Source organism: Cheilinus undulatus, linkage group 16 (genome assembly GCF_018320785.1).
Source record: "Cheilinus undulatus linkage group 16, ASM1832078v1, whole genome shotgun sequence".
NCBI classification, from domain to species: Eukaryota; Metazoa; Chordata; class Actinopteri; order Labriformes; family Labridae; genus Cheilinus; species Cheilinus undulatus.
The window spans coordinates 16,121,820-16,148,513 of NC_054880.1; the positions used below are offsets into that span (position 1 = coordinate 16,121,820).

Consider the following 26,694-nt stretch of genomic DNA (forward strand, 5'->3'; position numbering starts at 1 on the left):
TTCTGTATGTTACATGACAATACCATATACTTAGATTCACGATACAATACCATACAGTACAATACAATAAAATACAGTACCATATGATATGATACAAAAATAGGATAATATTCTAAACTATACAATACAAAATGTTACAATAGGATGTGATACAATATGATATAATATGATTCACTAGGATATAATACGGTATGATATGGTACGATACAAAGGACAAGATATGATTTTTCCAACAATATGATACAGTACAATGAGATGCATCATTATATTGCATATGATACAATGCCATATGATACTGTTATGTGACTGTATGATAAGACAAAAAAGTATGTAACCTGAAGATACATGATGATATGAAACAATATATGATGCCATATGCTACAATAGACTATGATACCATCAATAAGATGCAATACGATATGATACATCAGGATACAAAACAATACAAAGCTGTAAGTTATGATACAATGCAAAGTGACACCACATCGGTAAAGAAAGAAACTAGAAAAGCACTCAGAGAGCGCAGACCTCCGCCATTAGCCCTATCTCCTAATAGTACAGAATCCTTTAAAAAATTCCTAGAACTTTTTGAGTTACGTTGCTAACAAACAAACTAACTAACAAACAAACGAACAAACCCACCTGATCACTTAATCTCCTTGGCGGAGGTAACAATGTGAAACAAAACTATGTCATAGTACAATACACCAATACGATACAATAGCATGCCATATGATATGATTTGATACAAAATATAATATAATGATACAATATAATATGCAGTTAGGGGCCTGTGAGAAAACAGCAATATCAGAATAGAGTGATTCTTTCATAATTGATGTGTTGTAAGACATTTATGTTTAGAAACAATCTATGTCAGTTTTTCTGTCAGGCCCCTCTTTGGCAGGTGAAAATATTTTCAGCCCATTATGTCATATATACCATGAGGGGTCATTAAACAGTGACTGACTGTGTCCAACTGGCAGATAAATCTGTTACCGCTATGGTATATTTTTCTAATAAAACATAAGTGTTGGAACCATTTATTTTATTATTGTTTCGCAAAAGTCCGAATGATGATTTATAGCTGGACTTAGAATTTGTTTCGCCTTAAATCCTAACTTTTGTTATGGTTACCCACAGTCTTAATCACAAAATAACTACTGGATGAGAAACAGTCCAAAGTGTATGAGTTATAGTTTTAGTTTTAATGAACTGATACCCATTGATGATGCCAAAACAAATAATGAAAACAATGGGTTTTACATAACAAGTAAACCAATAACAGCTTAAAATAAAATTTTTGAAACTTTTTTCAATCCATTAATCTGTGAAAACATGCCTTGTTCCAATGGATTTGGATGCCCTGACAGTTGATAAAATACTGAGCATAAACTTCTCCATTTTCTTGGCCTTCAGCCTCTTGGAGCAGAAGATGTTAGAAATGGAGATGAGACATCGTGAGGAGCTGGAGACATTAAAGCAGGAGAAAGGGAGTCTGCAGGTTCTGGTGGGAAGCCAGAGCAGGGTCATCAGCGAGCTGGAAGATCAGCTGAGCCGGGCCACGGGAAACAGCACGGCCCTGCAGAGACAGCAGCAGGAGATGATGGATACGGTCCATAATCTGCTTAACCTCTGCTCCAAAGATGGAGGTAAGCTGACCAGAATCAGCGTTCTCATACTGAGAGGTTTGGAGCTTTTTCAGCGATTTAAACTGTAAATATGGTCTTACACAACAGCCACCACACAGGGCACTTTCTGGCAGTTGTATGGTGCTAAGCATGGAGATGAAAATTCCCAGTCTATTAAACATGTAAGCAAATGTAGCGTAAAGACAATGGGTCAGATCACCTTGCAAATCCACAGAGAGTTGATCAAGTTGGACAATCAGTGAAATACAAAGAATGGTTTCGATGACAGCAACAACAAGGAAAGCTGTTTGTACTGAGTAGAAATGAAAGACAACATGGACAATAAGCATGACTTACAAAGAACATAACCTTTCTCACTGAAAAATTTGCCTGCTCAATCGCAGTGAGTAGTTTAGGTGTAAGTTGACATCGCCAGGGTAATGTTTTCGCCCTGCTAGCAACATGGCTCTAGGGATGGTTTATTTGTTAGTCCTTCCAACAACTTTTGGATGGTTTGCCATGAAACTGTGCACTAATCTCTAAGAATGCTGATCTTTTTAAATGCCCTGACAAGTTCCCTCAAGAGCCAACACACAGTTAACATCTGGTATTTTGAGTTTGTCTCAGTATTGTTTAGCTAGTTGAGTTCCCAGAAAATTTTGAACAGTCATTAGCATCAGCTTCAGAGTGAGTTTACTGACTTTCTTGGTATCATGACCTATCATTGAGTGCTATCATCAAATCAAATGTAAACTTGTTCAATATAAAGTGACCATATCCTGTAAGTATCAGCTTTAGACTGCTTTTGTAAAGGGCAAATAGGCAGATGTCTGCATAGTAACTTCTATTTATGTTAAGCTAAAAAATAGGATGAATATTATCAACATTACTTACAATTGAGGCAGTGTCGAGGTGTTTGCTTGCAGTTTAACCCAAATTGGTGCCTTAGACTTCTATTTTTGTTGCTGTGGTTGCAATGCAGAGGAATTGTTTGATTTTTACAAGTAACAGCTCAGAACATGGTAATTTAGGGATTTAGGCTGATTAACATGCTACAGTTATTTGTAATAGCCCAAATCTCCAAAAAAATGAATGAAAACTTTTATCAGCTGACAAACATTTTCAGTTGGCTACAGACCACTCTTGCAGAACGTTAATTTGAGATGCTGTGTATCTAAGAACAGAAAGAACCACTAAAACTAACCCTAACCCTAACCCTTCAAAATAAAATCAGATGAAACTTCCGTTTAGGGTTTGGGTTAAGGTAAGGCAATGTTTAATAAAGCGGAGTAAGCAGTCTACTTATGGGAAAACAGCTTGTCCTCCATGAAAACATTGTAATGCAGCAAGTGAGTTTACACAGCTCTGTTAGCTGCATAAGCAACATAGATTACATAGTTACTTTGCTAAATTAGCTTAAGATAAGCTCACAAAGCAGCTACATAGTAGCTCTGTATTTATGTTCCATTGTAAGCTGAAGTTATAGTTGCTAAAACTCACATTGCTAAAGCTAACTTAGCAAGAAGCTACATAGCCAATGTAACAGTTGCAGCTTAAACCATAAAAACAAGTAAAGTAATCTGGATGAAATCCCAGCTGGAATGAAGGTACGGTTGTGTCTATATTTGTGTGTGATGAAAATACGTAAGAACACTAGCTGGTGATGCTACCCAGACTGTTTGGTGTCTTTGGTTGTTGCGGGGTTTCTGACGGAAGAATTATGACTGTGAATCCCAGAACTCGAATTATAAATATCAAACGTGTTTGATAGTTGTGATTTGGATTCTCTGAGGCTACGAAGCAATTTGGAGCAGGATCATGCTTGTGTTGACACCAGAAACTTGAGGATTATTCGGGCAAATAACCGTTTTTGATGAGCCCCCGCTCGGGATATGCCCCCACGATCCCGGCCTCAAATCTGGCATAAAATCATGCAGTGTACGACCTGCCTAACTGAATGAAACACTAGTGATGGAGGTTGACTTGACACTTGACAACCCTTGCAAAGTGCTGGCTTACTGCTGCTCTTTGGTCCACATAGTTGACTTGAAAGGGCAAATTCTTAGGGTTTAACTGGGTTGAGGGATTTCTTCACTGAGCGCTTATTCCTTTGGTAGGGCACAAGAAGCTTCAAAAATTATTCCTGAATTAATACTCTCACAAACTCAAAATTGCATAAAGTATTAACCCCTTTAAAAAAAAAACAGGGATTGTGTTTTAGAGAACTGAATTACAGATTCAAACTTGAGTATAAATTGTCTCATGTCTAGTAAAGATAGTGATAAAATCATATTATTGGCCCAGTATCAGAATACCTGTTGCATTTATGATTTGAGTGTTTTCTTACACCCCTCGCTGCTGGCTGATTTCAAACCTCGCCATGTTTGACGTTGAAACCTTTAAAAAAAAATCAAGAACATTTGACATGTACTCTCCTGGCTCAACCAGTCTAAGTAAAGTTCATGTTTATATATGTCAGTGGAGGTGAGCAAACACTACAGACTGATCCAGATTTTGTCTACCCCCACTTGTGAAGACCCCTACCCCAAAATAAAAGCTGCAGACCCCTGCCAGACCACAATGTGCAAAAGAGAGTTTGTGGATTGGCTGTGCGAGGTTTGAACTATGAGGCAGCACTCAACTTGGATTACTGACTTCCTGTGGTCTATTGTTACAGATACAAGATCTTTCATTTTACAGTCCTCATGAAATTATGATGACACTAGTTCTGTAAACTTTACCCCATACTGAGAGATGCAGGGATGTGCTGGCTTGTGATTCTGAATCACTGAGAGCAGCGTGAAGAAGGAAACATGGTTCTTATTCTAACCCTGGCGTGGTCTTGTTAAAGAGGTTAGGTGCCTCTTATAAACCAGCGTGGTGCTCTGCTTTAAGCAACACTGCTTTTCATGCTTTAACTTTGTACAGCTTGTGAACACTGCTTGACTTGAAAGTCAAACATGACACTGGTTATGAAGGTTTTTTTCCTCTGAGATGACACCAGGGATTTCTCTTTTGCCTTATCTTTGACCTGAAAGCTCTGCCTTACTCATAGTGAACTCATTTACCCCTTTCTTGGACATTAACACCAAATGCTCTCTATCCTTACATCAGCCTTTAATCCCATTGGTCATGGGGGAATTGATTCAAGCGTCCATGTCAGCAACTTCATCTCTGTTTCTAGACTTCCTGTAGAGATGTTTAGAGAGACTACAGGGGTTCTCTGAGGTATCCCATCACACAGGAAACAACAAGGATATGAAGGGATGTGGGAGCAATGAGTGGATAACCGCAACTGATGATTAACACGGGGTCAGTGTTTATCATGCTACTCACTTTTGTGATTTTAATGTTCCATGCAATGGAGGTCAGAGGCAGTCTCTGTTTGCACTTGTGTTAAATTACTGGAGGGCTTGACTGGTCGTTATATATCATCTTTCCATCTTTATTATCCTGATGCAACACATTTGACTCTCTATTTTACTAGCAATGTGATCAGCCATGTTTGATTAACTTTATGGTTTATTTTTACTTTTCTAATCTTTATTTTGCCACAGCTTCTTCTGGTTCCAGTGTCACTAGGGTCAGTAGAGCAGGGTGAGACAGCCCGTCTCCCCCCGTCTGTGATTGGTGACTACCTTAATGCGAGCTGATAGAAATGGAACGTGGCCGCTGCTGCTCTGTGGTTGGTCCTTTCCTCTTCTCTGGTGGTACTGAAGGTTGAGGCTGGCCTGCAGGTCAAAGGTCTGCCCTGTCTTCACCCCAGCCTGAATAAGTCAAACTGTAATCACTCCTGGGGGAGCCCCCGTCCAGGAGAGGTGAAGGAGTATGTAGATCTTACTGATCATCTGGCACAGTGCTCCTGTTTTTCAGCTGTATTTACAAAAACAGAAGCAGCACAGCTTTCGTTTATTGCATGTTTCGGGGAGGGTTTTTGTTTGTTTGAGAAATGGATAATTTGATTAATTTAAAGGAGGGTTTGTATTACGTGCCATTGAGTGGCGTCTGCTTGAGTCATTGTTTTGAAAACTGAGCATTTCCTTTTAAAGCTTGGACTCAAATCAACTTTGACTTTGCTTGGGGGAAAATCACAGACACTTAGAAGAGGGAGTTTTAACACTAAATCTCCTTAATTTCTTTCCCATACTGCATTTTCAAGCATTGCAGCACCCCAGCTTAGTTTTCGGGACATACTTTAATGTGGTCAGATGCAGCGGTGGAGCTCTTGTTTAGGTTGTTATCATTACTCAGACCTCATTAGGTTGCAATGAGCCTCACACTAGTATTAACAGTAATTGACCTCAGCTTTGGAACACTGTAAAAGTTTCTGGCTGCAAAATATGACTTTGTTATATTGTGTATTATTATCCTACCAAAGGAATGACATTCATCATTCTCACAGCTGATTACTCAGAGACTAGGAGCGAGGAACTGTAATGGGGGTATATGCAAAGCTAGGAAAAACTCCCACCACTTTTTAAGGCTTCACTGACCAAGAGAATGAGTCAACACCTATTCCTGCTCTGATCCTGTAAAGTTCACTTTTGTTGTGGGTCACCCTGGTGACTCTCCCAGAACTATAGCAACCTCCCTCATTTATTGTAACACAGTGGACAGTATTGGAGTATTTGATATTATAAAGTGTTGCACACAATGGTTAAATGGCGCAGTCTATTGTAGAGCCTTTAGAAAGGGTAGGTTAGTTAGTGAATTAATTGTATTTCCTGTGCCTTACAGGCCTAAATCACTCTGTGATGTCTCTAAGGCTCCCTGCAAGACCCAACGGTAAAAGGTTGTTAAAAAAAATAGAGTTGTGTTCAATCCAAGAAAGAACAAGGAATGAAATCCAACTGTTGGCATATTTACATTGACATGTAAATATGCCAACAGGTAGTCTGAAATAAATTTAAAAAACTTTTAAAGAAAGGTAATTATTTCAGCTCAATTTGTCTGAGTTGATGGAACAGTTTAGTCAATCACAGTACTCAATCACTCTATGTATTTTCTGTCATTGTACTCATTTGAAAATAAAGCCTTAATCTGCATTGTATTTCCAGAATACTTTCGGGATTAGACGCTTCCGCACCATGAGTGAAGTTACCCATCGAGTTAGAGAAGACCCACCTGTGGGGACCAACTTCAGCATAGTAAAAATAACGTACTGAATAGGTGAAAGGGTGCCTTCTGGTTCAAAGTGCACCTCCCAGTCTTTGTTACTTAGTCAATCAAATTAGCTGACTTTGGATGGCACGATTGTTCAAACTTCAAAGATGTGAAAGACATACAGGAAAACTGCAGTGCATGTGAAACATGTAAATTATATATTTTAACTTGAGTCATACTCAAATATATTTCCACTACTTAAAAATGTGAACATGATCCGTTATAACAAATATTTTAAGCATTTTAAACGTGTCCGGTCTTATTGTAGGGAATAGAGGGATACAAGAGGGATGTAGACAATGCTAGATAGGATAGGATAGAACAGGACAGAATGGGATGGGATGGGATAGGATCTGCAGCATTTGTCTTTTGTACTGTCATTTAAAAATTCTTCTTGCGTGAAATACAGGGACTGTGGATAGTATGAGATTACCTGAAATCCAGGGTTTTGGCTTTTTTTCACTCTGTTGATAAAAAGGCAAAATCTTGGTGACACGTGATCCTTTAAAAATGCAATGTTTAAAATGTCTTTTCTTTACCAAGCAATACATACAGTGAAATTGAAGTTCATGAGTCTTGGGACACATAACTCCAACATTTTCACACAACCCTAATCCTCTTCACATGTTAAAGCTCGGACTGCACATCACTGTGGTGAAATATACTGTGGGAATTATCGTATAGTGCTTTGCATCCTTCACAAATGAGCAGGCCTGCAGAAATTCATTGGATTTTGTATGGAATCACTTAAACTCTCAGCGGCATTTAGAGAGTGATTGTAGTCACAGGGGAGCAGTGATGTCTATGGCAGTCCATTTAGCTCCATTACTCACTCCCTTTGGTTCTACTATTTGGGCTCATTTGGCAAGGGTACTGATTTATGCAAACACCCAGGCCCTGCTGATCTTTTCACATGAACCCCCTACTGAATACGAGTCCCTGCTGGACTACAAAATATTTTTCTGTAAATAAATATCGGGACATAAATAATATTTGCAGAGCTGGGCAGCAAGCTGTTCAAGGAAGCCACTCCTACACTGGAGTATGGAGTCTCTCTGCTGATCATCATGGAGATCTCAGAGGCAATTGTGAAATAATCCTCCACACTTCTACAGATTGAATACCGTAAAGTCCCCCTCTGACAATGATCTCCTTGGCCTCTAAAATGTGCCCCGCTGTCTGTCGGCTTGGGGTAAATTACCGCCTGACAGGCCGGCTCTTTGTTGCATTAGAGTCCGGGGTGCGAGGGCCCGCTCTGTCAACCTGTCACAGCAGGAGCTTCTTGTCGCTGACACTCAATACTTTGTCAAAATGCTCAGATAGTACACCCAAATAAGCTGCCTGCTTCCACCGGGAAGTCTTGCACTCATGGAGGGAGGGGATGAAAGTAAAAGGGTGAGGATCGCTGACACATTTCACTTCTTCTTTGACTTAACAATAAAAACAATGGTGTGAAAACTGAGATGAACCTCATGGGGGAGGAAAAAAAGAGGAGAAAAAAAGGGGGAAATCGGAAGGAATTTCCATCAATATAACAAGGGCTTGGAAGGTAAATAAAACCACTTGTTATAACAGGAACTTGAAATTTATAGCTTGTAGTATTTTGTCCTCAGCCCCTTGCTTGGTTTCAAAATAGTGCCGCCATAATTATCTACAGATGGAGATGGATGCAGCTGGTCTGTCAAAGTCTGAAGCCGTCTCTCAGAGCGAGAAATCGTCCAGTCCATGAACCGCTTTGTCTCCTGATAATAAGTCCGTTGCCCTCAGATTTTATCTGGCCGTCACAGGATACTCACAGGGAGACTTCACTGACAAGCTTCTGCATCAGAGTTCGTCCCATCTGAGATGTTCAGCTCTGAAATACGATAGATTAACCTGCTACAAATTTGTTCACAATACATGAGGTCATAAAGCATTATAAAATGATTGTGTCCATATCCATCCAACACCAGAGGTTGCATGAGGGTAACTATTTATAATAACATGAAGGGTTTTATAACAGTGCTATTCTTGTAAATGTGTCTGCTGTGTTGAGTGTTTATTAAAGCCCTTGTTTAATCACTAATATGGCAGTGCTAACACCTTACTTTGGTATCCTTTGAAAGTCCAAATCTGCTCCTGTCACGTTTCTTGCAGAGGGTTGGTATATGCACTGCCTATACAAAGTATTCAACCTCTTGGATGTTTCACCCTTTGATAGATTTTTATTTTTGTAAGATGTATTTTCGGGCTTTTCAGTGCCTTTATTCTAACAGAGGAGACAGTGGATAGAGTCAGAAATGGGGAGAGACATGCAGCAAAAGGCCACGGGCTGGATTCAAACCCAGGCCGCCCACGTACATGGATTTGGTCTTAAATCGCTAGGCCATCTGCATGCCCACCCTTTGATAGACTTTATAAATGAATAATGGGGCAGTTGCTGAGAAGCATCCCCACAACATGATGCTGCCACCACCATTTCTTGATGATAGAGTTAACTGAACTCAAAGGGATTTTTCATTTCCATCTCCTGACTTATACTTTTTAATAACCTTTGCTCTGATTTGTTCAGAGTGTTCTTTTGACTTCATGGTGTAATGGTACCCAGGACTACTGATTAATACTGGTTGGACCTTCCAGACACAGGTATCTTGATAATACATTGAGTTTAGACAAATTCACTGCACTCGGGTGATCCCCGTTTCATTAATTGTTAGACTGCTAGCACCAATTGGCTGGATCTTTGTTGAATTAGGTCAGTCACTGTGAAGGGAGTGAATATTTATACAGTCACTTATTTTACATTACATTAATTTTTAGTTGACATTATTTTGTAGAAATCTATTTTCCCTTTGACATTAATGAGGTTTTTTGGAAATATCTATTTGTCAAAAAGATAAATTATATTGACCATGATTTATTTATGAAACCAATAAAAGGATAAAACGTCCAAGGAAGTGAATGCTTTTTAAGGCATTGAATATATGGCAACATAATTAGGTGTAAATTTTGTATAGATGTCAACATGACAGCCAGGGTTCAGGGTTGAAAAAAGATGCTTTACATTTTCTGTTTAAAGATGGATTACCAATCATTTCCACATCCAGCATCCATGAAACCTTCCATTCGCCCCATGCTCTTCAAAGCAAATGCCGGCCTTCCCAATCAGTGTTTGGGTTTTGGGTTTTTATACGCCACTGTCTGTGTTTGACATGCGCTCTGCTTGAGATACACACTCAATCTATTTTTGACAGCGTGCGAGCAGATTGACCTAAACAGGAAGTCAGACAAAGGAACGTACAAAGCATGTGTTCGATTTCAAAATAAAACACTGGGTACAAACTGTATGTTGGTCTCTTTATCCCCCAAGTGAATTTTATCTGGTGATCCAGCTGGTCTTACATGGCCTACACACCACTGGTTGTAACAAAACCACCACGCAGACTGAACACTGCAGGAACATATCCTGTTGCCTCTGACTGTTAATAGAGACTGACAAACTGATTTAATGCTCTCCTTGTTGTTGGTTTGATCTAATGTTGACCCCCCTCCCTCCAGTTTTCTCAGTACAGAACATTGAAGCCATGATGCTGCTTTGTCCACTTTAGATAATAGAGACATTGAACAAGTCCAACAGTGTAGTATCTGCTTGTGTCTAGAAGTAATTTCATACATCACAGCACTCTTTCACTTCATCATATGACATGTTTCGGATGAACCATTGTGAGCTGTATAGCTCTGTATGTTGGCCCACATTACAACACAGTATTCTGTTTATGAACAAGGCTGATAGAGGTGCATTCCTGCTTACTTAACTATTTACTTTTCTATTATCAAACCATATAACCACACCTCTAAACAGGCTCACCAAATAACCAAAGCTCAGGACTGAATAGGGTATGAGTGCTTGTAATATTAATGCATTTTAAACTATATTTATATGTTTATTTTTGTTCTGATTTCACATGAAATGACAGACCTCAGACTTAGTGAGTCTTTCCTGCCAATATTAATGAATGGATGAATGAAAATGTCAATAATAAGCTGTTAGTACTTCAGGTCCTTTATTATGCCAAAAATGCATTTTCTTTTTTTTCTTTCTTTTTTTTTGATACCAGCAGTTGTGCCCAATAGTACAAAGGTTGCGGATGAAGAGAAGAAGTTCCGCGACTGTGCCGACCTCTACCAGGCAGGAATCCATAAGAATGGAGTCTACACCATCCAGATAAACCCACAAGAGACCAAAAAGGTAAGAACCAACAACATTTAGCCTCTGGCTGTACACCTTATGGTGAATTTTCTATGCTGCTTGATACAGTGGTTTTACTGTAGTCCTTATAATGGTTTAACGGAGTCTCTCCAAGTGAGCTAAAAGACCTTGAGACTCTTTCCACTGATGAGTGTGGATGATGGGAACTCGCCCCTGCAGGAATATCGAGAGCTTAAAATACATTTGGCACCTTTGTGAGTGCTTCAGTTTAGCAGAGAGGATTAGGTGTGAATCAGGGCGCTGAGCCAATCAGGATGGTGACAAAGTGTGCTGGAGTGAGTGGATGTGTGTGGTTAATCTTTATATTTTCTTGAAATCTTTAATTACAGGAGCAATGTTGTAAAAAGTATAGGGATCGAGAGGTGCTTGATTTGATTCTGGTCTCTCAAGCACAAGCTTGGTGCTGGTAGGCTAACAGCAAATAAAGAACCTGCTTTTTCTACAAAATACAACTAAAATCCACAGCATGTAAGATTCTGCCACCAGGGGGCATGCAACCAAAACAACATCACAATATCCCCCTTATAAGGTGTACTTACTAAACAAAAAACTGGCATTTGTTTTCATTCATAAATTTCTTATAATGAGGTAGCAAAGAATTGAAAAAGGTACTTCCAGGTCTGCGCTGGAATCTGTCCCAGGATTCACATGTGTGCTGGATGAGACACTAGAGCGCATGTGTTTTCTAAAATCAATTCAAGAATTTTGCAGAAATATTTTTTTCAGGGCATTCAAGCAAAATGTTGGTTTTCTGTCTAGTTAATGCGTCTTATGACAATTAAACAAAGCCTCAATACAAAACCAGAAGTAGTATTGAGAAGGAGGCCATAGAGGAGACAGTGTGATAGCAAAATCTTACAGTGCTCTAGACCAAAGTAAACTTTGCTACCAGAAGATATTTTTGTAAGTTAATTTTCTTGTAAGAAAAGGCCGGCAGTCATACAGAGTAAGAGTGTGACCCAAGGTTAGTTAACTACAGCTAACTAAATAACTAGAACTATAATTACAAGATTATTTTACTTTAATGAAACTACATAAAAACCAAGCTTTACAAAAAACAACAAAAGACAATTAAAACTGTATTTTGTCTTAGAAAACGAACTAAAATGAAGTAAAATTAGGGACAAAATCTCCTTAGTCTTTGTCTTTGGCAGCAGCATGCTGACTGACATGTACACCCAAGCCTGGGTGGTGGTCTGATTTGATAGAAGACTTCACACAGTGATTATTTTAAGTCTGGAGTTATATTTAAATATCCGATAGATAAAATGTATAGTGAATGTATTTTTTAAAAATTGTATGATGTTTACCTTTTGTGACCCTCACAAAAAGTAAATATCTCTCCCCTCAACAAGTGCCCCCCCCCAAAAAAAAAAAAAAAATAAAAAATAAAATGAGCCATTTTTGCAAAATAAAAAACAAACTAAACTAACAAACCAGGATTGAAAACCAAAAATAGAAAAAAAAAACCCTAACTGAAATTTAAAACAAAAACTGAGAACCAAATAGAAATAAAAACTAATGAAAAATACAAAACTATCACTACATTGGTGTGACCATACTGATGTGGTGCAGTGAATATAGGAAGTGATTGACAATGTTTAACAACAGGAACTGTCTATCTCTGCAGCTGTTAGTTTCAGTTGTGCTTAAATGCTGTCTGGTCCTTGTGCTTAATTTAGTCAGTGAAAGAGGAACTAACATAAGGTCATAGCAGGAGCAGAACCTAATGAAGAACTGGAGAACTTCCAGTTAGTCACTTTAAGGAAACAGTTGTAGAAATATCATAGAAGTATCAGAGCAAAACTATAAATTTCCCATTGCACAATGCTGAGTAGTGCCAGTGTAGGTACTAGATGTGTCCGAGCTGCCAGATCTTTCCCGGGGTCTGTGCTATCATCCTGGACTTTCCGATGACATCACAAACATCACTGACTACGGCATGTGGAAAAAAACACAATGCAGCCAAATTGATTGATGGATTAATATTTAATCATTCATTTTAAGATAGATATTCTTGCTTTTTACTGTTGTTTTTTTAGTAGAAAGATATTTGTAATGAAATATATATATATATATATATATATATATAGGTTAATAAAAGCAAGAAAACACTTTTTAATGTTTAATTTATTGCTTTTCAAGAATAAATTGTTCTCTCTCACTTGTTAAAATATTGTTTAAGACATCAGTCACAGATCATTCCTCTGATAAACAGCAAAAGCAAACAGCGAGTCATGGCCATTTCAGACACAGTAAAGGTCACTGAATTGAAATATTTTATTCAAAATAATGTTTCTCTCACATTCAGCATCACTGCCAAACATACACAGAGCTAACAGCCAGTAATTCAGAGGTAAAGAGAATGTCCAAGTATAAATAACATTACCACACTGAAGTTAGCTTTCAGTGTTAGTGCTGTAGAAAGCTAACAGGTTTGCTGTCCCATGGTGTAAGCTTCCAGCCAATAAAAATGCATTATGTCATCACAGCCAATCACAATGTGCCACATCAGCAGGCACAGCCCCTTGGACAAATCTGGCAAGCCGGGACAGTTTTGGTAGGTACACTGGTCTTAACTTGCTGGGGGGGTCCACGTTCCTGAGGTAAGTTTAGACGATCAAATCTACAACCTATGGCGACCTCCACAAAAAGACACGTCTCATTAAAATTATAAATATGAAGATATTCGACATACTGTTTCTTGAAGTTGTGAAGCGTATTTATTATAGTTCAGGAGAAAAAGTAAATTTTGTGATGTAGGTTGAGAGTTTACTCTTGCAGTCTGAGAGTTGGCACTGCTAGCAAACATGCTGTCAATGCTAACATCTGAGCAAGAACCTGAAACATTTTTTGTGGATTTATTGTTTTATTTTTTCATCATGCTGGGAAGCTGGCTAGCTTAGCTAACAAGCTAATTTTCACTTCACAAGCTAAAGCTTCTAGTTATCTAGCATTAGCACACAGTTTTATTGCAGTTTTGTCTAAATAAGAACATGAGTCAAAAGATTAAACAACAGTGGGTATATTTAAATGGCTATATTACAGCCTCATTTCCTAAAAAGCTGGGACACTGTCCATTAGCCCTTAAACAAAGTAGGACATCTGACACCAATAATTAACTAAAACTAGCACAAAGAAAACTCCCTGACTGTTGAAACTGAGAAAATCATTTTTTTTGGGAATCTATGCAACTTTTTAGTATGATGCTAGCAACACATTTCAAAAAAGTTGGGACAGTGGCAACAAAAGACTGGAAAACTTGGAAAGAGTGTCACCACTCCATAAAGGATTATGCCAGAAGACTTGAAGAAAAAAGCCCTCAGCTTTTCATCAGAACATAATTTGCCTTTTTCATTATCAACAGCAGTGCTTCCCATTGCGTGGACCGCAGCCCTTTGGCAAGCCTTGAAGGTACTGCAGACAGGCCATGGGAGGCCATTTACAATTAATTACTAGAACCATTAAGATAAACATGGTTTCCAAAGAACTGAAACCACTTTCACATTATTATGAATATTGTTGTTATTGTTGGTATAAATAATAGCAGTCCCAAGACTGAGCCCTGAGGCACACCGTTTCTTTATTAACCGTTAACATTCCATTTGCTTCCAATTAGGAGAATTTATCAGTTCATTTGGGAACATTTTTAGAGTTACAAAGAAGATTTGTAGAGACTAGGACAAGATAATACAGATGACTGTGTGGATGTCTGATAAAGGCAAAATAAATGGTGGGCTCATTAATTTCTATTTATAGCTACACAAATGCTTTCCTAGAAGCACTGATGCCTTGACTAAGCTTTCACTTTAAAAATGTCTGTTTATGAGTTAAAAATCTGGAGTTAAAAACATATTATGTTAAGGTTATTAGGGGTTTGGTGGGCTCCAGAAGCATTTCACATTTCAAAATGGACCTTTTTGTACTTGAGTTTGGAAAAGGCTGATCTACAGTACAAAATGTCATTAAGAGATTGAAAAAATCCCTTACAGAACGTTTTTCTGTAAAATTGTTCTTGCAAATTGACTTTGATTTCCCATCTTTTAAAGGGTTAGTGTCATAGTCTGTGATATGTGAACTTCCCTGTCCCTGTAGAGCGTGAATGATGAGCTGGTCTATGGGAAAATGATTCTGTCAGGGGTTCTTCCTTAATTATACCCAGGCTGTGTTCATGTGTGTTCAGCTGCGTGGGCTGGCTGAGGTGAGAGACCTTCTCCACTCCACCCTGGGGTCCCCTCCTCAAAACAAAGAGCCACACTGCTGATAGAGCACCAGCCTTCGCATTATCAGCTTACACACTCAGAGGTCCAAGGTTAAGGGCCACATTACACCCAGGACCCCCACTTTGATCCTGCAGAATCTAGGCCGTCTGATGAGGAACATCTCCTGGGAGCTGCTGAGGGATAAGAAGGCGCTGATTAAGTCTGAAGAGGACACAGAAATGTCACATTCCAGGAGATGATTCAACATAAAATCTGGGAAAAGGCGTGTCTAGACCTAACAATTGTCCAAATGGCCTTTCATTGTTTGCTAATGCCGCAGAGAGTCACAGTGAATGTGGAATGTATTGTTTGTTAGTTGAAAACATCTTAAAATTACCAAAATTTAACAAGACTCATAGGTGCTTTTTATACCATCATCTCCATTTGATTTACGACTACTCTTGACTATTCTCCTCTCTTGTTTGAATGTGTAGGTGTACTGCAACATGGAAACTGCTGGCGGTGGATGGACAGTCATCCAGCGCAGAGAAGACGGCAGTGTGGACTTCCAGAGAACGTGGAAGGAGTATAAGATTGTGAGTCAAGACAGAAACTTGCAGACAGACACTTGCCCTGCTTGAAGACAATCATTTATCTTTGTAAAACGCAAGATAATGTGGAGAAAAAGGGAGAGAACACACTTATCCATATCCATTAAGCTTTAAATAGAAAACAGTGCTGAAAAACATGTTTTTTTAAACATACTTCTGTAGGAGGATTTTGACAAACAGCTTAACTTTTTGGCTTTGATGAACATCCTGAAAACTAAGAGGCAGGATGCACCAATCCAAAAACCATTTGGACTGCTTCAGCCACAAAATATTCCCTCTTTTCTTCTTTAATGTTATTTTTTGCATTGACATACTGTCAAGGGTGTCTGAGAGCCTCTCTGCTCTTCAGCTGAGGCCCTGTGATATAGACTTCTTACTCCGTTCCAACAGGAAATTATTACCTCAATGTAATTCAACACATTTGTTTAGTCTCTTTTGCACTGTGCCAGGTGTTGCATCTGTTTGTCATCAAGGAGAGATTGTTGCATATTTGCATTGGGAGTGTTAACATTCAAAGCCCGTGCTGTGTTTGGACTGTAAATTGGATTTATTATTTTGGGCAGTTGCACTGCTTGTGTTTGCTTTGAAAGTCACCTGTGTATACCTTTCACTAGATGTCAGTTTATTGTCGAAAGGACGGTGTTGATTCGATCCACTGTAATCTGCTTCTTGTCTTAGTTTAATTATTTCCTGCCTGTCAACTCTCCTTGATATACAACACAAAAGTCAAGGGGAAGGTTTTAAAGAACAACTCCCCAGTTCAATTAAACTAGAACTACCACTTGTACGCTTCCAGGATGCACACAACTGCTAGACAGTGAAGCACAGGGGAGGGCAGAGATGGTTTCTGTGGTAGTGTGATTCATTAAAAAGCAAAGTATGAGCAGTATGTTCAATGTCTTTGACCTATGACCTCCAAAATCTAATCAGTTTATTCTTAAATCAGAGTGGACCTATGTGCAAAGTTTGCAGAAATTCTCTTGGAGTATTCTTTGAATATTGCATTGACAACCAAAGGATGAACATGAAGCCTGATAACCTTGACCTCTGACCTCCAAAATTTTAACCTGTTTATTCTTCAATCAGATTTGACATTTCAGCAAAACTGAAGAAAATCCTGTACAACATTGTTTAGTTACACTATGGACTAAAGTATTTGGCCACACCCAGTGATTATTGAATTCAGGTGTTTCAATCAAATCTATGTCCACAGGTGTTTAAAATCAAGCACCTAGCCATGCACTCTCCATTTGCATACATTTGTAATTAAAAAAAAAAGGTCATTCTGAAGAGCTCAGTGAATTCAAAGATGGTACTGTGATGGATGCCATCTGCTGGATAGCTCACAGTCAACTAGGAGTGATATCAGAAAGTGGAAGTGTTTAGGAACAACAGCAACATCAGGAGGCGAAAAAAATCACAGAGTGGGATCAATGACTGCTAAGAAGTATGGTGCATAAAAGTCGCCAGTGCTCTGCTGATTCCATTGCTGAAGAGTTCTGAACTTCCACTGGCCTTAATGTAAGCACAAAAACTGTGCAGAGGGAGCGTCATGGAATGGGTTTCCATAGCCAAGCAGCTGCATGCATGCCTTACATTACCAAGTCCAATGCCAAGCATCAGATAGAGTGGTGCAAAGCACACCGACACTGGACTGTGGAGCAGTGGAAATGTGTTCTGAAGAGTGACGAATCATGTTTCTCTGTTTGGCAGTCAGATGGTCAGAATGTTTCCTGCCTGACTGAACTGTGCCAGCTATGAAGGTCTCTCATCTCCAGGGAAGGGAAGTCTTGATGCTTCAGCATACCAAGACATTTTTGACAATGATATGCTTCCAACTTTGTGGCAATGGTTAGGGGAAGGCTCTTTTCAACGTGATTGTCAACATGATCGGGCCCAGTACACCAAGCAAGGACTATAAAGACATGGTTTGATGAGTTTGATGTGGGAGAATTGACCAGCCCACACAGAGTCCTGACCTGGCCTGAAACCCATCAAACACCTTTGGGATGAACTTGAACAGAGACTGCAAGCCAGGCCTTCTCACCAACATCAGTGCCAGACCTCATAAATTATCTACAGAATGAATGGGAAAAAATTCCCACAGAAACACTCCAAAATTGTGTGGAAAACCTTCCAAGAAGATTAGGTTCTGTAATAGCTGCAATGAGGGACTAACTCCATATATATTTTAATACAATGTCATTACAGTTTCTGGTTCTGTAATGGTAAGGCTACCAAATACTTTTGTCCATATAATGTACAAACAAGGGATGAACATGAGGCCTGATGAACTTGGCTTTTCACTCACAACCTCAAAATCTACTGAGTTCATATAAATCAGACTGAATAAAGTATAGAGAAAAGCCCCTAAAAGTGATTTTGAGATAACCCATTCTCTAGAAAAGGCTGGTGGGACAGACAATCTGGAAACATAATACCAGCCAAGGCTACAGCAGAGACATAAAAGGTCTTTATTCTGACTTTTCACTGGTGAATGGTTTTGTGGTAAAAAGAAACAGAGAGCAACAATTACAGAGAGCTAACAGTTAAAGAGAACATAATTTGGCAGATAAAAGTAAACACCAGTGGGACTTATGGAAGTCCTCCAGCTTTGAACAGGTGTTAGATAGAGCATGGAGTGCATAACAGTACATTAGGGCATGCTTGTAGACCTTGGCTGACATTTAATACTGCTGATACATTAGCTTAGTATTATTCCTCTCCTTAAAAAGACTCAAGGTGATCAATGTCCTTTTATTGTCTTATGCATTTTCCCATTCTTGGTCTCCTGAGGCTCGTGTTCCCAGATTTAGTGTACGTGAGGGATTTACAAATATTTCAGTCAAATCTGGGAAGCCTTTTCTTTGTTGGACCCTATAGAGACTTAAGCTACTAATCTAAGATCACATTTAACATGTAATACCATAATAGTCCAACAACCAGACCACACATCACAAAAGACTTTGTAAATTATATTTCAAAGAGACTCGTGGATCCCACCAGGAAGGGAAGCTTTCATAAAGTTTAGTTAAGAACTATTTATTTCCAGCTACCTGGAGGTTAGTTTGCAGTTTCCAGGATGTTAGTGGAAAGCTCAGTAGGTTGTGTGGTGGCCTGCTCTCTCTCCTGCATGGGTTTTCTTGGTTTGGTTTCCTAGTTCAGCAGCCAATAGGTCTGTGACATATGGGGGCTCATCCGGGATTGCAGGTTGAAATTACTAGTTCACTGTAGTCTTGTTGATTTTAATACAGTAACATCACCTAATAGAGTTAGTTAGCGCTATAAACCAAGCAAGGTAAAGAGAGAGCATAGAAGAAGAGACACTTTAGTCAACAGTGTAGTTTGAATCTTAGCTAATGACAAAAGTAACAACAGTAAACTTAAAAAAACAGAATATTTATTGTAGCTACTGTACATATAGTAAATAAATTAAAAATATATATTAAGTTAGTAAAAAGTAATTAGTACACTTTCTATAGGTTGAATGACTTTAAATGAACAAGCTTGAAATAGTTAACCAAAGCCTTGGAATTAGAAGTTAGCTCAAATTAATGTATATAAGCTGGAACTGTTAGCTTAAAGTTTTTGAAGAATGTTAGCTTTAATCTTACTTTGTATTCATAAGTCATTTGCATAATAAAAAATGTCAACTGGTGAAAACAGTGGTAAATTGGTTGAAACATAGAGCTCAGCCACTCCAGTGTTGTGAAAATAAACTCAGCTAACACAAATGGTTTCTGATAGTAATTAGTACAAGTTATTATTGCTAAAATTTCAGTTGAAATAGTTAGCTAAAACAAATTAAAGTTGGAATAGTTAGCTGAAACCAATGAAAAACACCTGAAATAGCTAGCCTAAAGCAATAAAAAAGTTATCTTAAAGTAGTGAATAGTTTGAAATTGCTCACTAAAGATAATAAGAAACAGTGAGAGCCTTTCCTGGAATGTTTTTTCAAAATAAAGTTAACTAGTGTTTTTCCATTAAAATTCTTTTAGTGGAAGGCTGCAACTGCCTAAGGACAGCTGAGAACATATTTTAATCCAATCAGTATGGACCATGTCTATAACTTGTAAATTCAAATTTTTATCATAGAAAAATAGTTTTCATTGTTGTCCGCTAATTGGAATCTCAGTTATTTTTGGGGTGCTAGTTATTTATTTATTTATTTTGTGGCCTTTTCTGCACCTTTTTGTCCTGATCAAAAGGGGTTAAGATATTTGGATATATTGGGATTTTGGGCTACAAGGCTGTTTGATGTGCCCACCCACCCCTCCAAAACTTGTCTCAAAAATATCCCCATTTTTTATGTCATCGTGACAGTATTAAATGGTATCAGTCCACCGAGCTGAAAATGTCCCCAGTTTTTACTTTAGAAATCTGGTCACCTTATGATACACTGTTAATTAGCAGTCAAATGATTATGGATGCAAACTTGATCAGTACAACATAAAGACTATCTATTACACTTAGATAAAGGGGAACATTTACTTTTGTATTTTCAGCAACAGTTAGGTTAAAGTTGTGGCTAAGTTCTGAGAAATGTTGGAAAAAATGTTGAAAAATACTGATGCTGTATGTTTTTGTACATGCATCAGTTTCTGATTTACAGTGCTCTGGGTTTAAAATTACTTTTTGTGTCAGACAAAGTGACTTTAACAAGTGTAACTGAAATGCAAACCGAGCTCTCTGTCCAACTATATGACTAACCATCTCCTCATCTTTAGTGAGCTGATAGATGTGGATCAGGTTTGCGTGTGAAACATTGTGAAGCGCCGGAACTTTACTAAAGAACCTGTCAACAGACTTTTACCCAGATCGTTTTACTCCAGTCAGGGTACTTGAGGCAAACAGAGATCACAGTGGGAGGCACTGGACTGAGTTGAAAGTCAGTTAGAGGGGAACATCTCATCAAGAGTGAGATCGATCGCAGAGAAAAGAAGTGAAATAAGAAAAGAAAGCCGTAATGGGCCCAAGTCACTTTCTCTTCCACCCACTCAGCAGGACATGCCTAAGTCCCGAGGAATGCCCTATATTTACTTTCCCTCTTTCTCATCACCACACACACACACCACTCCGCACAAACGCAGACTTCTCCCTGAATTTGCCTCAGCAGCCCCCTCCTCTTCCCCTTCGTTTCCCAATCTCTAATGGAGCGATGCAGACTATCCTGTCGGAGCTGTAATGTCATCCCACTTTGCAATATTCCCCTCTACAACCCGCTGCTCTTGCTGCTGTCAGAAGCACTTTGCCTGTGACCGGGAGCCACTCTGATCAAATCCAAACTTCTGCAGTTGTTTGAAGGAGTGTCCGTGCATGCAGTACGTGTTTTAGGAAAGAAGTCTTTAAGTAGTAATGAGTTTAACATGTGTGACTTCAGTGGAAGTCAGACATGGAAAAAGGTGTGTGACTCTTTCAGCTGGGACCAATTTAAGCCCTTAAATAGGTAGGGAAGTCAATCCACGTGAAGGATCAGGCTCAAAGCACGCTCAAAAACGCATTGAATACAGAATTTGAATTTTAAGTCTTTTTTAATGAGATTCAGAGAAAAGAAAAGTGGTGCCAAGTCTCATGTATTTGCTGGGTAAATAGGCACATTATTTATTTTCACAGATTATTTGTTCTTATCTGATTCCTGATCATCAAAACATAAATCAATAAATAAATTAGAAAATTCTTTCTTGTCCATTCTGCAAATCCCTGGTGTTGAGATTTTATCATTGGAGAAAAACAGGAGATAGCCATGAATAAACCCTGTCCTATCACAAAAACAAAATGTTCTTTCTGTGCTTTTTCCACACTGTTTATTGTATCTTTCTCTGTTTTCTGCAGGGTTTTGGGAGCGTTTCTGCAGAACACTGGCTGGGAAATGAGTACGTTTACCAGCTGACCAGCAGCAGGCAGTACACCCTCCGTGTGGTGCTGACAGACTGGGATGGACACCAGGCCTTCTCACTGTATGACCGCTTCCAGATTGGCAGTGAGAAACAGAACTACAGGTAAAGCAAGAACAAGATAGTTGCCTTTTTTCAGGCCAAGGAACTGACAGCTTGTCTCTTCAGTATTGGCAGGAGAAGATTTATTTTCTGGAATTTATTTGTGGTTTGAACAGTTCATGCAACTTTGCAAGTCAAGGCAAGGCTTCTTTATTAAATTGGATCAGAACAGATAAAATTCCAGATAAAACAAGTAAAGAGATGTTTTTGAGATGCACTTAAATCAAATAAACACAAGTATAAATAGAGAAAAAATTGATCTGTAAAATTGCACTAGAATTTTTAAACTCAAGGAGCAGATGAAGCTGTTAAATGCCTAAAGTGTTAAAAGGGAATAAGAGTGCATTGGCACCTTAACCTTTTGCTTCGTTTGACTTGAACTCTGGTATAATGTTTAGTTTGGGGTGCTGTTAGTGCTCAAACTCTCTAGCAGACCAAAAATCCAAACTCTGATTATCTTAAAACAGGGTGTCTTGGTTTGTTTTCAAGTGTGCCCGAGTTCAGTTTGCTTTAGGTGAGAATGTAATCCAAACCAACAAAGCAGTTTATTGTGGTCAGTAAAAATTGTCAAATAGGTTTGTAGATTGTGGCTAATATTAGCATTGCCATTGTAGCCACTCCAACATGCCTGAATTTGGTTACATGCTGCTGTTACCAGTTTTACCTGACACAACATACAAGCTAATCTCCATTTTATAGATCAATATACACTCAAACTGCATGTTTGCGCGATTTTGTGTAGCATATTTTTGGGTCATAGTGCACCATTTGGTTAGACTGCAGTGACCACTTACCAGAGCTAGAGCTAACAAAGCTAACTAAGCCAACTAGCAGGAAGGTGATACACTACGTTTTGGGTGCTGAAACACAAGAGGACCTAACCCCAGATCCAAGTGCACTTGAGTCCAAAGTCTGGTTTGTTTTGGCCTGAGTGAATGCAAACGTACCACTCTTGGGCCCCGGCCCTCCTGTGGAGGTGGTCTTGGATGCGAGTTAACCCTTTAAAGCCTGTTGTATCATATTTGATACATACCTTTATGATACCTCTATCTAATCAATATGATCAATAAATTACTAAAAAAATATTCTGAATACAATCTGATAAATGATGAAAATGCCCTCAAGTGGATTATCAGTTACCAAAAACACCTAATGTATAAAATGAGATACAAAAAATATATAAATGTTTAATTTTATGGAAATTTGGATTTTTTTGGATTTCAGTAGAAAGAAATAAACATTTCAGTTCCAAAAAATCAGGATTTTCTGGCTAAAATTTGTGGTTTAGGGCTTTAAAGGGTTAAGTGGACCTCAGGCATGGTTCAGTTGAGTTGTGGTTGCATGCTAGAATGCCTGGCAGTCACATTTACTGTTGCTAATTAGCAGCTTTCTGGCATGACGTGACAAGAAAGACGCTTTTGCTCTTTTTTCTTTTAATACTAGAACTGCCATTGGGTAAAATTTACCAGGCTATTTTCATTTTGCCTAACTTGGTATGCCAGTCTGTCAGTCTTTGACTTCTCCTAAAAGTTTGTTGTGTATCACCTGTTGTCATAAAATGACGTTTGGCATAAATGAAAATTATATTACTTGCCATTTATACCTGGATCTGCCATGCAGGTAAAATTGACCCCATAAAAACAGGGTTGACTTTCCCTCTTGTTTTGTTTTAAACCTTCTCTCTTTTGCTGCACTGCCTAATCAGATGTAGATCAACCTTTGACATGGATGTCACAGGCAAAAAAGGCAAAAAAAGGCATTCATCATCGTGAAGTGTCAATAGATTTGCTCAAAACTTTGTCTGTGAGTAATGAGTTGCTCTTGATCAGTGCTATTTATGAAAATTAATGCATTCTAATAGCCATTAACTTTTTAGGTATAAAGACATCCCTGGCCGTTCTAGTGTTAAACATTAAATCATTTTGAATGTTGAACATTTTTGAAAATGTAACCGTTTAAGCAAGTGCTATATCATGACAAAAGAATTGCTTTTACTGTGTTTAGCCCAGTGACTAGTTATATCAAGGTACCACCATGAGATTGCAGCTGCACTGCATTTTTAAAGCTTTTTGCTTACACCATTACATAAAAAAAGCATGTCTGAAGTCTAATGAACTTTGTGCCGTGAGATACAACTGTGGTTGTTAAAGAGTTACACCAAAAAAAAAAAAAATGTAAAAAGTGAATTTAACAAAGGTCAAGTGGAAGCTTGCTGACTTTAGTCACCACACTACTGTTAGTGATCAAACAAGTATCATGTTACTTGTATTACCTTTAGTTCTTCTATCTGCATCATAGGAGGACAGAAAAACAAGTGAAATGTCCTTTTTCATGCATGCTGGCATGACTCTTGTCTAACATCACGCATGTGAAGATGACAGAAGTCCATGGAGCAGAAAAAAAAGTGGAAGAGTGAGATCTTTTGAGGCTTGATGTTCTGTACACATCATTGAATTTGTTGTACTAAAGGACAAGAAGTTTACTGTAAAGTGTAACTGTATCCATGTCAGATACTAGTGATGGGAATTCACCTCTTATTATTGATTCAGTTTATTTGCAGCTTAGCCTGAGCAGCTGATGCTTTTGACTCCCAAACAGCTTCTCATTTGGTACTATTTGGACTTTATTAGATCAGTGAAATTTACCAGTGTTTTGAACCTTGGTTGATATTTGTGCAAGTATTTTACTCCAGTGGTGTTTTATCCTCTCCCACAAAATGCATGGCGAGATAATGTTTTAAAACAGTGGTTCTCAACTGGTGGGTCAGGACTCAAAGTTGGTCGCGAAGCTCTTTCAAGTGGGTTGCAAAATGTGTGCCAGGAAAAAAACTTTGGCAAAAAGTCTATGTATAGATGGCCTCAGTGGACACATGGTAAATTCATACATGTATTCTGTAGCCTTGCCTACAATGAGTAAAACTGTATTTGTTTGAAAATTTCTACTAATTTATCTCCTTTTCTTTGATTGACAAGGCTGGTTTTTCCAATTTATCAACAAATTCCTTGTGGAAGTGCCACATTTGATGAGCTTTTTAAACATGATTATTTTGTCCTGGCAATTTGATTCATTATGTTTTGCTCCATTTGGGTTCCAAACCACCACATTTTTCATTTAACAAATTCAAGTGGTTGAAATTTTTAAAAATATCTGGGCTGCGTATTCTCCTGAGAAGGTGGTGGTGGGTCTAAAACATTAATGTTACACCACCATGCATGAGTCCTGAGTGCATGATTGTGGAGTGGTGTGGAGAAAAGCTTATCCCTATTTGTTCTCTGTTCTCGAGTTCAAGCTCTGTAGTATTTTACACGATGTATCCAAAGCATGTGTTGTGACAGAAGCTGAAGCTTTAGTCATCTGTTTGTGTCTACACAGGAAGTTTCCAGAAACAGAATCAAGTGAGGGTCATGTTTTGGCCTTAGACGGAGCACTCGACACAAACACTTTAGGAGAAACTGCACTTAAGCATTTTAGTACAGGCGTCAGATTTTGGTTAGATGTGTCAGGCATGTGGTATAACAGTTACTTTCTTGTGTTGATGCTGCATATCAGAGTACAATCTAGCGGTCTCTTTAGCACATGGCACTAACAAAGGAAAGGAGTAGAGAGGAGGGTATATGAGGAAATAATACTTCAATCAAAAAAAGATGTTTTAAAGTGAGTCATAAACATGACCAGAGACTGTGAACCTTCCAGACGCATCAATCTTGTCCGTTAAGTTATGTAAGTATGCGGTGAGGCTTTTCTCACTGCAAATTCCTTCCAAACTCAGTATATCGCTTGTCATCATCTCCTCATAGCAAACTCTGTCTTTGATTGACACTTTGTCCTTGTGTCTTGTGGGGGCGAAGGTTTTTATTTTCTTTTTTAGGGGGGTTAATGATAACAGGCTCAGATTCTGGCAGATGCTTGGCCCCTTTAGATGTGGAAACTACTGCAAATTCCAGACTTCTAAGCAATCGCTGGCTTCAGAGGAGACGGTCTGACATCTCCAATTGTGCAGTTCTCACTGGATGACCGGTTCCCTCTGATAAGAGTTGTGAAATGTCTTGCGTTCAGCTTTGAATGATGAAATAAGAGAAGGGAATCTGCTTAAAAGTCTTTACCCCAACCTTTCCACTCCCTCCACCAAACTCCAGAGAAGAATACATGTCATGTGTTTCCCTGCAGCGGGGGGCCGTTTGACTTGATGCCATTTCTAATTTTCAAAATTGTCTTGTGATGACAGGAGGTTTCACTTTCAGGGGTTTCCATCCTGGGGAGCTCTTACCTTGAGGGGGCTTTGTGGTTTCCTCTGAGGACTTGAATAATGGATTTCAATGAAGCGAACAAGATCAAGTTGTACTTTATTGAGAACCAAGTGAAAATTGACCTTTGGTTACCTTAAGTCTTCATTTCTGGCTTTAAAGTTACTGCACACAAACTGCCCTCTAGCCACTGACTTTATTAAAATGGAAGATATGTCAGCACCTCCTCTGAATGTACCAAAGTGAAGCCAAAATACCTCCGTGATGGATGCATACATATTGTGCTGATGGCGCCATTTGAAGCTAGAGTTGTGCCATAAACTCCACCGTGGTTTTGATTACCAGAACACAGTGACTTTCCAATAAACTGTGAAGATCCCGGGGTCGATACAGTCCACAGCAGAACAGATTCTTGTATCAGTTTGTAGACAATCGAGGGGCGGCCTATTTTTAGTGCAAGCCATTCTCGTCTCCATTAGCGTCTCTCAGCCAAAATATACAGTAAAGCAAAAAGACAGAGTCATACCTTGTTTTAGCAGATATGTATGTCCACATTGGTGATAGATAAAACAGTTAAGTTACACTTCCAGTTTATGCT

The 26,694-nt window shown here is 38.7% G+C and overlaps 1 protein-coding gene across 2 annotated transcripts in view; it reads left to right on the plus strand.

Moving 5' to 3' along the window:
* The window catches only part of angpt1 (angiopoietin 1), a 103,400-nt gene that overhangs the window by 41,367 nt on the left and 35,339 nt on the right, over nucleotides 1–26,694 (plus strand). The window contains exons 4-7 of one of the 2 annotated variants that reach the window (XM_041809591.1): nucleotides 1,420–1,652; nucleotides 10,892–11,022; nucleotides 15,740–15,841; nucleotides 21,689–21,855. In XM_041809591.1, coding sequence (XP_041665525.1) covers nucleotides 1,420–1,652; nucleotides 10,892–11,022; nucleotides 15,740–15,841; nucleotides 21,689–21,855 — 633 coding nt within the window. The remainder of the gene's footprint in view (nucleotides 1–1,419; nucleotides 1,653–10,891; nucleotides 11,023–15,739; nucleotides 15,842–21,688; nucleotides 21,856–26,694) is intronic. The other variant, XM_041809592.1, reaches the window with a different exon arrangement.